Source organism: Heloderma suspectum, chromosome 4, assembly GCF_057233095.1.
Source record: "Heloderma suspectum isolate Gila_16-S chromosome 4, 16-S_ref, whole genome shotgun sequence".
NCBI classification, from domain to species: domain Eukaryota; kingdom Metazoa; phylum Chordata; class Lepidosauria; order Squamata; family Helodermatidae; genus Heloderma; species Heloderma suspectum.
Genome location: NC_139461.1, coordinates 231,560,568 through 231,572,612, shown reverse-complemented (window position 1 = coordinate 231,572,612; position 12,045 = coordinate 231,560,568). Strand labels below are relative to the sequence as shown.

The window sequence follows — 12,045 nt, the reverse complement described above, 5'->3', positions numbered from 1 at the left end:
CCTCGGTCATTACACATGAGGAAAAGGAATCTATCTAGATCAGCAGTAAGCGCAGCTTTTTGCCAGAGCTGGAATCCCCACCCCCCAACACACACACACATACACATACACATGAATCCCCACCCCCCAACACACACACACATACACATGAGCAAAGAAGAGGAAACTGTTCACCAAAAAGCAGCAGCAGCAGCAGAAGATGATGATGATGACGGTGATGACAAAAGATAGTACAGATCTGCATAAAATTTGCAGATATTGATATTATGTACAGACACAAATTTAGAAAGAATTACTATAATCTAAAATAGAAATACATAAAATTTGCAGATATTGATATTATGTACAGACACAAATTTAGAAAGAATTACTATAATCTAAAATAGAAATACATAAAATTTGCAGATATTGATATTATGTACAGACACAAATTTAGAAAGAATTACTATAATCTAAAATAGAAATACATAAAATTTGCAGGTATTGATATTATGTACAGACACAAATTTAGAAAGAATTACTATAATCTAAAATAGAAATACAATACATCTTATCATTTTGTGGAAGACTGTGACCTGGTGACCTGTGTGACTTCTCAGTCTGTTGTCCAGGTACTAACTGTAGATGGGCAACTTCAGGTCCGCTGCTCTCCCTTCCTAAGTTTCTTTGTCTTTGAATAAGACTTGGACTGGACAACCCTTCCAATAAAAGATGCCTTCAAAAACAGAGGACTGTTCTCTGACAGCCCTTCAAATAGAGGAATGTCCTATGCACAACCCCTTGTAGTGAAGGAAGATATTCCCAGATGGCATTATTCCGTTCTAAGGGCCAAATTCACACCCGTGTGCTTGCACCATTTGTGAAATGTCTTTCCAAAGTAATGGAAGGGGGATAACTTTGTTTCTGGAAAACAGTTGTATATCTCTTTGTTCCTTCTTTTAAAAGAGTGCATTGGGGAAGGATGTGTATATCAGAGAGGCCTTTAAAAACACACACCCCTAAATATGTTTTCCCCCAAAGGATTTAATTTCTGAGGGTCCTGCAGCTGCTACAGGCACAGAAGCAAACACCAAGGGAGAATTTACAAGTGCAAAAGAGCTGTCGAGAATCAAATACCACAGAACATTTATATCATCCCTCATCACTTTAAAAACAATGCTCTTCAGTGGGATCAGTTCACATTTTCGACTATGAATTATCAATCAAGTGATTTCCCTGCATGTGTTAACTAACCCTATGTGATATAACATACAGGCAAGTCCCACAATAAATGCATGAAAAAGAAAAACAATAGGCAGTTGCTAATTAATGCCATTCACTGACTGCAGGTGCCTCCCAAATTCTTATGGGCCAAGTTCTTACAAATGCCCAGGTAAATATATCAGTCTTGTGTGATCCGCTCTGAACATTCTTAAAATGATATTACAACATTTACTTCCATTTTCTGAAAAACACAGTGATCGAGTCTCAGTTGGGAATGAAAGCTCTACATGGGAGATAGAAAAGGAAAGGGAGAAGTGTGTGTGTGTGTGCGCGTGAGAGAGAGACAGAGAGAGCGCGAGAGAGCGCAATAACCTGAAACCAAAGAACTAGCTCCTTAGTTCACATCAATATATGAGAATTTCAGGCAATGACCTCCCACTGTTCCCTCAGCTTGTCAGCCTAGTCTGCCTCCCCTTCCTCTTACTGACTTTTTTTTGTTTGAGTTTATGTTATCAGTGCTATTATTATTCCAGTCACACTTCTGAGCTCTAGAGGGCAGCACTTCCACTCTTTTAAAGTTCCTGGATGTACTGGGGGTTGGCGGATGTTCTTTTTATTTTCCTTCATGTAGAGCTTTTCTACATGAGACTGTTTAACCTGCTGTTAGTACTTCCAGTTTCATTGCAGAATTAAGATCGGAGCTCTACATGGATTATTTTCCTTTCCTGCCCTTCCCGACATTTTGCTACATAACCTATAGTTGGCGGTGTGGTATAGCAGAATAGGAACTAGTGCTTTGTAGTTTCGCAAAAAATACTGGATTTTCCCACCTCCAAAACCCCTGCAAAATTGCTTTTAAAAACTGGAAGTGAACTGGATGGTGACAACATCATCTAAAGCACCCATTAACAACTTTGAGTGAGGAAGGATGAGTGTACAATAAAATCCTCATCTAGACAAGCTCATAATTTTGATCTCCTTCCACTCTATTTGGTTGGATTACAAAGAGTCTCCAGGGATATGACAAAGTGGCCTTTTCATGGCAGTATGAGACAATGCACTTTGGTGCTTCCAGACGAAGGGCTCCTTGCTCTGCCAATCATCGCTGTTCTACAGTAAGCTAAAAGTGGAAGATGGTCCACACTTCAGTGAGTCTAGCACTTGTAGGCTCAGCCCTGGTTAGTACTTGGATGGGAGACCTCCTGGGAACCAGGCTTCCTGCACTGAGCAGGGGGTTGGACTCGATGGTCTTATAGGCCCCTTCCAACCCTATGATTCTTCTCGATCATCCCAGAGTGCAGGACACGGAAGAATGGGCTCAAGTTACAGGAAGCCGGATTCCAGCTGAACATCAGGAAAAACGTCCTGACTGTTACAGCAATACAACAATGGAACCAATTACCTAGGGAGGTGGTGGGCTCTCCCACACTGGAGGCATTGAAGATGAGGCTGGACAGCCCTCTGTCAGGGATACTCTGACTTGGATTCCTGCATTGAGCAGGGGGTTGGACTCGATGGCCTTGTAGGCCCCTTCCAACCCTACTATTCTATGATTCTATGTTCTGTCCATGCAAGGATTGCAACAGACATAGCAGAGTGGACAGTATTGTCCCCCTCTCCTTTCCAGAACTCTCGCAGTCGCCAAACACCCTTTCTCACACCATTTTCAAGGGAGTGTTTCTCAACACCATTTTAGCACTCTGGTTTTGTGTGTGTATAAGTATTTGTTTTTTTAAAATTAAGTGGATGCAGCCTTGCTTCTGGGTAAGCATGGCTAGGATGGGGCTCTAATTTCTGACTTTTTCTGGTCAGTTTCAATAGCCCTGCCAGTAAACTCACTGCTTGATTTTTTTGATCAATTTCAAACTAAGAATGGGTGGGAATTTTGTTTCAGTTAGTTTTTGTTAACAATTTACTGACATTCAGGAAGTTCTCCATATTTGGAACAAAAAGAACTTGGTTTTTTAAAAAAATGTGTCAGGAAACTGAAATTGACAAATTCATCCATCCAGGGCAAGGGCTTTGCTCTTAAAGGTCTGGATCTGAACCTAGAGTTGCCACCTCTTTTTTTCTGACAGACTCCTCATCTTTCAACACTATGACAGGCAGGTACATCTCTCTTTTTTTAAGCATAATTTTAATATGGTGTTTTAATCTTTTTATTCTTTTACTGTTTTATCTTTTGTGTTCACCACTCTGAAATCTGTTTTAGATATGGAGTGGTATACAAATACTGTAAATAAATAATAAATAAATAAATCATGGTTGTCTCCGTGCTGGGAATAGCTGTAGTTACTGAATCTGGTTGGTGTAGATGGGTGCAAATTTCATTTCAGCTTGTTTTTCATAAGAATTTGCCAACATTTGCAAAGTTCCTCATATTCTGGAGAGAAAGAACTTGAGATTAAAAAAAAAGAAAAAAAGAATGAATGAATGAATGAATGAATGCAGGAGAACGCGCAACTAACAGATTTGCCCAATCCTGTTTTAAGCTTGCCCCTTGATGTTTCTGGTCAGTTTCACAACCAGGCTAGAAAAACCCAGAATGTCATTACATTCTGAACTCCCCTTCTCCAGACATTTGAAGAGGGGCTTGTTTTATTCATTGTTTCCAAATGCTGTTTCTTCAAAAGGAGAAGGAAAGGCAGTAGTTGAAATTGACAAGATGTATGTCAGTTCTGTTTCTTGCCTTTACATTTAAAAAAAATGCATCACTTCTGCAATTTCAGAATGCCCTTATTCCAGCATAGTGAAATTTGAGAGAGGTTTGCAGCCTAACAGCCAGAACCTACATGTGTTTACTCAGAAGTAAGCACTTTTTCTAGTCAACATCCTTTTGCTGTGCTCAATAGAATCTCTCCATGCTTTGTAAGCTTGGAGAAACGTTGAAAGAGGGGAAAGGATTTCCTTTGCCAAACACAAAATGGCTCAGCAACTGGAATGCATTTTGGAAGCCATAGAGACACATCTGATCCCCCACCCCACCAAGCTCAGAAGCAACGTCTTCTGTTGTTTTAGAGCACCCTATTAAGTTCAGTGGGGCTTAGTCCCAGGTAAGTGTGCCAAGGGTTGCAGCCTTACAGGGCAATCTTATGTCTACTGAGAATTAAGTCCCATTGAGTTCAATGCAGCTTACTCCTACATAAGTCTGCCAAGGCCTGCAGACTTACAGCACAATCTTACATTTTATGTCTACTCAGAAGTAAGTCAGAGGTTTCCTGGGGGCTGAGAGAAAACAGTACAGCAGAAGTTAAGCTATGAAAACAAGACTCCCCCCCCCCCGCGCTTTGCACACATGCCAGGGAAGCAAGAAGGCACTCCCTCAGTTCAAACCACTTGTCTGCCGTATAAGAAGCCCTTCCTAATCCTGCAAAGAAACCGAAAGCAGAATGCTCTGGAAAGGATGTGGGGTTTTGCGGGGGTTTTGCTTAATGTAGAGACACCCTCACTCACACAAATGAAGTTCTGTCTGCAGGTTTCCCCCTCTGCAGCTAATAGAAACTTCAGGGTGGGGGGGGGGAATTTGGACTTGGAAATTAGTATGGGGGCTAAGGGTGTCTCACTCCCTCTGTACTGTGGCCCCAGTGTGAATTGGGGGACAGAGGTGCAGCTGATTTTTGGTTTAGAAAAATATGTTGGGCGTTCCGATAAAGAAACTGTATTGCATCTACTTTGGCCTCAAGTGTATAAGTTGACTAAAGCATGATTCAGACTGAACCTCTCACAATGAAATAAGGTGAGTTCTCATTAATGAGCAGCCTAGTAAAAAAAACACCTAGTCCAAATGCAAATGATTTGGGGAAAGGTCATTTGCCACCAAGCATACACAGAAGATGAGGGAATCTGATCTGATTCACCCTCCTATCAAAAACAACAGCTGTATACCTACATTTTCTTACACGTCCACCCTGTCTGGTTTTCAAAGCTTTCAACATGCATGAAGAGGAGAAGAAAGGGAGAGGCAAGGGTTGGCGGGGGAACAGTGGCCCCCAGCACATCAAAAGTGGTCTGAATATGCAGAGGTCTACTATGCTGGAACACAGCTGTGCTGCACACACATAAAAAAGAAGTTACTGGATTGAGGAAGGATTTTGCAAATGTATTCCTATAACATGGAGCATATTTTCAAAAGTGTGGTGCATTTGTGACCAAAGTATAGTTTATAAGATGCTTTCAGTTACCATATAGATGGTGAGGCTCCTGACTATGTCAAAGCATGAATAAAGTAGGACTGAAAGAAACAAAGTGTGTTTTTACTCATTACATCAAAACCAGCTTTTTAATTAGTTTTCAGATCTTTAATTCAAGTGCATGTTTGAATTAATCCAAATCAACATTAATTCAAATACAATATATTTTTGCCTAAAGTGTTTTTCCTTCTCGTTTTTAGCTTGCCTTAACTTCATTTATAGATGCATAAAATTAGGATGAGAGAGGCTTTCATGGCACTTTTAACAACATGAGTGAAAATTTCTCTAGTGTACATGTAGGAGCATATTAGAACATTTTCATCATTTCTGTCTCCACCGTCTCTCCCAGCAACACACTGGATGAAAACAGTTGAGGAGGAAAAGGCAATGTCCACCAGAAGCATACTCTGTTGAGTCTCAAGGTATAGGGTCACCACCATTGGATGAACCCTGGGTGAACCCAGAGATCAAGGATCTGGTAGAGGCAAGGGTGTTGGAGGAGAGGAATGTAGCAATTTTAGGGAAGAAGAAATGTCTGCAGCTGGATGGGAATCAGTGGGAAAGGAGGGGTGCAATAAATCCTGTAACTTCCTCTAATATGAAGAACTCTGCCCATATCTGGGCAGTCAACATCCACAACTTGATGTAATTGAAATACCCACACTACAATTAAAAATAAATTGCTTTATTGATTATGAAGTATTAAAAATGCACATAGTAATCCATTTTTATATTGGCAAATTATATCAGGATTTTCCTGCATTCATTAAGAATAGTGATTTTCTTTATTCAATAAGTAACAACCAACCAGATATACTTGTAGATCAGGAGTGGGCAGAAGGTAGCCATCCAGATGTTTTGGACTTCAGCTCCCAGCATTCCTGACCACTGGCCATGGTGGCAGGGGCTTATGGGAGTGGAAGTCTAAAACATCTGGTGATCTACCATCTGACCACCCCTACTGTAGATAATGAATCCTTCAGCTCATTTGATGCAAATATGGAAAGAAAAGCTGATAACTCATGTATAAGGGTTAGAAATCAGATCCACATTGGCCTTTTCTGAACCCTTGTAACAGGTGTGTCCCTGCATCAATTCCATAGCAGAGCAAGAATAAAATGGAAGCCACCTCATGGAGGATCACCATGCCTTCACCTTTGCATGCAGCAATGAGCTGATAACACCGACTTACTATTAGGGCTATATGGATTTTGTTCAGTCCGTTCCGTCTGTGTTTCACAGATGTCAGGCATCTTTCACTCTGTTGTCCGCTCACTGATGGCACTGGATTTTTTTTAGGGATGTACAAAAATTTTGTTCCACTTGCACAAGTGCACATTAGCACCAATGCACATTAGTGCAAGTGCAGACTTGTGCTAATGCACACTTGTGCTGATGTCCATCAGCACAAGTGCACATTTGCACAAATCCGCCCCCACCCCATGTAAAAAACTGGTCGGCAAGATTGCGGAATCCGCAAGACTTGGAAAAAGCCAGTCCACTGCCAAATCCACAGGTTGGATTCATAGAAATCCAAACTCATTTGATCGGTTGTGCATTTCTCCAACACTCCTATTTAGTGTTCCTATGCAACTGCTTCCTTACGCTCTGTCAGAAGGAAAACTTTTAGCATGAAGGAAGAGTAATTTCTAGCCAAGAAATACCCAGATGTTGAAGTGGAAGGTGGCAGTGGGCTATGGAAGAATTGCAAGTGTACTTGTGGGTCATGTACAGCAGTTTTGCAAAAGACACTAAGAAGGAATGATGAGTGACTATGGAATGAGGCCAACAGACAGGTTCTGTAAAGATATGGGGTTGTAGCCAATGTTAGTCCTACTCAGAGTAGTTTCATTGAAGTAAATGGGACTTAAGTAAGAATAACATTTAATACAAGCCTCTGTTGGTTAGCCCCCTTTCTGAAAAATAAAATGTAAGAAAGAATATCATGTGCCTATTTATTCTACCAAAGAGATATGTGTAGTTGGCTTCAGAACTTGGCTCATAACAAAAAAGAAACCCAGTATGCGAAACATTTAACACTGTGAGAATAGAAACTTTGGCTTCTGTCAGCCATCAGTCAATGTCTTGTAACAAATTGATTAAATCCATGTACAAAAACAGAAGTGCAAAGCTGGTCTCATCACGTATTTAGTCTATAATATTTTTGGCGGATTAAAAAAAGATTGAGAAGTGAGTGATACCAGGGATGCTGCTGCTACATGCAAGTGGTAAGAACGTCAACGTGGTTTTCAACATGACACTCAGTTGTGTTCCCACACTCAACCTCGACATTGTTTTCATAGACATGGGGGCCTTCTTCACACCTGAAATATTAGGGAAAACAGTAAGCATTGTTGATTTATCACATTGCATCCCACCCTACCTCTGAGGAGCTTAGGACAATATAGTACATGGTTCTTTTCCCACTTCCCTTTGAATCCTAACCTTGCGTGGAAGGTTACACTGATAGATACTGACCAGGTTTGCATGTAAGGGCAATCTGAGGATCATTTAATCCACAAATTGCTGAAATCTAGCAGGAGGAAGCAAGTGTGCTCTCTCTGGCATGCTTGTCGCTTCTGCTTTCATTTATCAACCTATGATCATCCTGTTTGTAGGTTGTGTGAAGTCCGAACCCAGTTGTTTAACCCCTGAACAACTCAGTGTGTCCAGGTTCAGACATCATTCCAAAAACCTATGAACAGGCCAATTGTAGGTTGTTATTTGAAAGCAGAAACAACTAGTGTCCCAAAGGCAGTGCGCTCATCTGCTCGTGCCCAACAACCTATAGGTTATCATTACATGCAAACCAGCTCACTGACTAGCTCAAGATCGCCTGGGGAGCTCTGTGGCTGAGCAGGGAAGTCTTTCTGGTCCCAACACTCATAATCATAAGGCTGCACTGGTTTTCAGGTCAGAGCCAAGTAAAAACTGACTTCGTGAGGTCTGAAAGATCTGTTTCATGAAATTGGAATCTGATGCACAGATGTGGTAAGGTTGTCCTCTTCTAGAAGCAATCATGGCAATGCAAGGCTATTGAACATAAAGCTCATGGCCCTTATAAGGAACTCTGAAGTCCTGATGTGGTTAGCAGAACCCTTAACTACACCTGAAAATAGGGATGCATGGATTTTGTTAAATCCATTCCATCTGCGTTTTGTGGATTGTCAGGCGTCTTTGGGTCTATCGTCCAATCAGATGTTTGTTTTTTTTAATCTACTTGCACTAATTTCTCAGAGGGCAGCAACAAGGGAGAGGCAGCTCCCCATTTATCGAATAATCTCCCTGATAAGGCCCACCTGGCGCCAACATTATCATCTTTTCAGTGCCAGGTTAAAACTGCCCTCTTCTGTCAGGCATTTGGCAGTGTATAATGAGTCCCTTGATTGTCTCTGGCTGATTGTTTTTGTTTATATATGTTCTTTTTGTGTGTGTGATTTGTTCTATGTTATTACATGAATGGTTTTATATAATGTATTTTAATGGTTTTTAATTTTTGTGAACTGCCCAGAAAGCTTCAGCTATGGAGCAGTATAGAAATATAATAAATGAAATGAAATGAATTTGCATTAGTACAAATCTGCCCCCTGCCCCCCACCAGTAAAAAACTGATTCACAAATCCATGGAATCTGCATGACTCAGAAAAAGCCAGTCTGCTGTGGAATCTACAGGTTGGATTCATAGAAATCAGAACTCATTTGAATCTGTTGCAGATTTCTGTGACACCCCTCCCTGCAAAACTTGCAGATTGGACGAAATGGTTCTGTCATGTGAGAAAAGGAGAAGCAGTGACACATGGGAATGGAGTTTAGGTGCAGAAGAATTGTGAGTGTGGGTAGGTGCTCAGAACTGGGGTGGATGGGAGGGTGGTAATTAGGATCAATGGCTTTGCACCATGAAAGGATTTTGACAGCAAGGTGCAAGTTGGGGCTTGATGAGAACACAATGGCTGGGCTAGATCAGGCCAAAGGCATCTTAGTCCAGCATGCTGTTTCCAGTAGATGCCTCTGGGAAGCCCAGAAGCAGGACAAGAGAGCAATAGTTTACTCCTGCTCTTGTTCCACAGCAACTGGTATTCATAGTTCTAATCTTTCCCCTTCTCCCATCAAAGCTAATGCCCATAAAGAATGGGTGTGGCATCTGGACATTTACTAGATAAGGAGTTTGGTCCTACCTCTGCTCTGAGTCTGGCAGCCCAGTACTAATGGATAATTTGCATGTTCATTCAGCCACCGATCTAGGCACGTAATAGCTCATGCATGTGGTCTAGTCATACGACTAGGAATGTTGGAGAAATCTGCAATGGAACCAAATTACTTTGAATTTTCATGAATCTGACCCATGGATTCTGTAGCTCTCCCTCTATCAGGAAATTCCACGGACTTGCAGACTGATTTCCTAACTTTCCTAATTTTTTGTGCAAATTTCATTGTAGAAAAATATGCCCCCCCAAAAAAAAAACAACGACCAAACATGTACGTTTCCCCCATGGGCTAAAGAATGAAAATGCACATTTGGGGGGAATGTGCACATTTTCACCTGTGTGCATTTGAGCAAATGTGGATTTGCGCAAATTCAGAAACAAAACAAAAAAATCTGATCCTGCCAATAGGTGGATAACAGAATGAAAGGCACCTGACAATCCACGAAACGCAGACAGAATGGATTTTACAAAATCCATAGATCCCTACACATGACAAATGTAATTTTCAAGAGGAATCATCCATCGGACTACAAGTGATAATATTTCAGCTCTTATTCTCTCCCATGGGTCATGTATGGATTAAAAATAAATCTCTTCCACTTCTGTAAACGTCAGATGTGAAACTTCTCAAGGATGTTTTCTAGACAACATGACCAAATTTAAAATGTGAAAGAAATGGCTTTCTTTAATGAAGCATAGCCAAATGTAACTGGTTATTTATTACATGGTTATGTTATGATGTCCTGTCAATTGGCAAGAAATCACTCAAAGTAAAAAAGGCAATACAAATCAAGGAAGGGTTGTCAAAGTCTGGCTTGGAGATCCACCTTCTCATCAAGTATTTTATAATATGCATGTGGGACAGGCTTGGGCCTCAATCCTATATGCCCATTCCTGGGAGTAAGCCCCATTCAGCACAATGGGACTTACTTCTGAGTCTACATATATAGGATTAATTATATTCTATTAAAAAAAAATCAATTAGAAAATGACCCTAACCTGAAATCTGCTGCAGTTGCTGAATAGCTTCCTTCTGTACCATTGGAAATGATCAGCTCCTTCTTGTTGCCTCTCATGTTTCTGTCTTTCTCTCCAAAGGAATCACTGTAGAAACATTTAGAAGGAGTGCTAGGAGACCAGAAGGATGGTTTTGGTGTACAATTCAAACACATGGATCCTACACTTGAATGCCACATATTTGTTCGTTTCTGAATTTTAGAATTCATAATCCTTATTATGGCATGTGTTCGTTTCTGCACCTACATGCCCAGAAGCATTCCCAGTGTGGAATAAACAACCATAAACAAAATCACGCATTATAGGGCTGTACACCACCTCGGTCTGAAGCCCGAATAACGAGTCGAAGCGGGCTGCTTTGGAGGTGCCTCCGCGTGATCCGAGGTGGAGCAGAATAGCAACAAGGTGCCCCAAAGCGAAGCGGCTTGTATAGGAAGCATCTCTTCCAACTCAATGATTCGTTCTGAGCAGCTCAGACAGCCTGGCGCCAAAAATATCAACTTGAGAAAGTTCAGCGAGGGGTTGAGGAGGAGGAAGTGGCAAATGAAAACTCTAGTTGCCAAATCAGGGCTGAATGTAACTCAGGAATCTCCAATAAGTGACAGGGGTGGAGGAGTGGGGAAGACTGAATAACCGGAGAAAAACAGCTGCATTTCAGAGACAGACCATTCTGGTGGTGTTACTTAGGATATGAAAATCCACCCCCATCTGGGTTCTCCGGATGCCCTGCCCCCAGCTCCTCTCACCGGTCCCTCTGCCTCCACCATGATCGCCACGTTTTTAGCAAGACTTATACACAAAAAGTGCTGTGAATCGCCCAGGCAGCAGGAGGAGGAGGTTCAGCTCACGTCCCCACTGCTCACTAGCTGTCTCCTCCTCGTGACCAGGAGACAGGTTGCGGCGGAGGGTGTGCGACACACCTCCTCCTCCTACCTGGTCGGCTGTCAAGGACAGCCACCCAGCAGCATGGTGCAAGCCCCAGCCGCTTGCTAGCTGTGTCTCCTCCTCCTCAGCAGAAGACAGCTAGCAGCCCTTGGGGGTGTTTCCACCAGCGATTTACCCCCTCAATTAACAAGGCACATCTTGCGGTTCTGATTCTCCTTTCTTTGATTTACTGCCTTTAACTTTGACCCTTCATTAAAGAGATCCTGCAGGTTAAAATGGGGCTGGTTTCCATCTTTGTATTTACTGCTCTCTTTCCTAGCACAAGCATATGTGTGTCTACTCGGAAGTAACTCCCAGTGTGCTCAAGGAGGCTCACTCCTGAAATACAGGTGCAGCTGGACTTTCAAGGGAAAGGGGGGAGGGGGGAAGCCTCTCTTATTGGTTGAGCAGCCCCCGCCAGTCAGGTGACGTTCACTCCAACCCTCACCCCCACCAGGAAGTATGTTCTGTGAAGCGATTTTTGCTGCTCGTGGAGCCCTTCACGG

The 12,045-nt window shown here is 42.0% G+C and overlaps 1 protein-coding gene across 7 annotated transcripts in view; it reads right to left on the bottom strand.

The window, feature by feature from the left end:
• Positions 1–281: 281 nt before the first annotated feature.
• Positions 282–12,045, bottom strand: part of PDZK1IP1 (PDZK1 interacting protein 1) — a 32,157-nt gene continuing 20,393 nt past the window's right edge. For all 7 annotated transcript variants that reach the window (XM_084852569.1, XM_084852571.1, XM_084852572.1 and 4 more), the window contains 2 exons: positions 10,598–10,702; positions 282–7,717 (listed from right to left, as the gene is read on the bottom strand). In XM_084852569.1, coding sequence (XP_084708695.1) covers positions 7,609–7,717; positions 10,598–10,702 — 214 coding nt within the window. In that variant the 3' untranslated portion in view covers positions 282–7,608. The remainder of the gene's footprint in view (positions 7,718–10,597; positions 10,703–12,045) is intronic.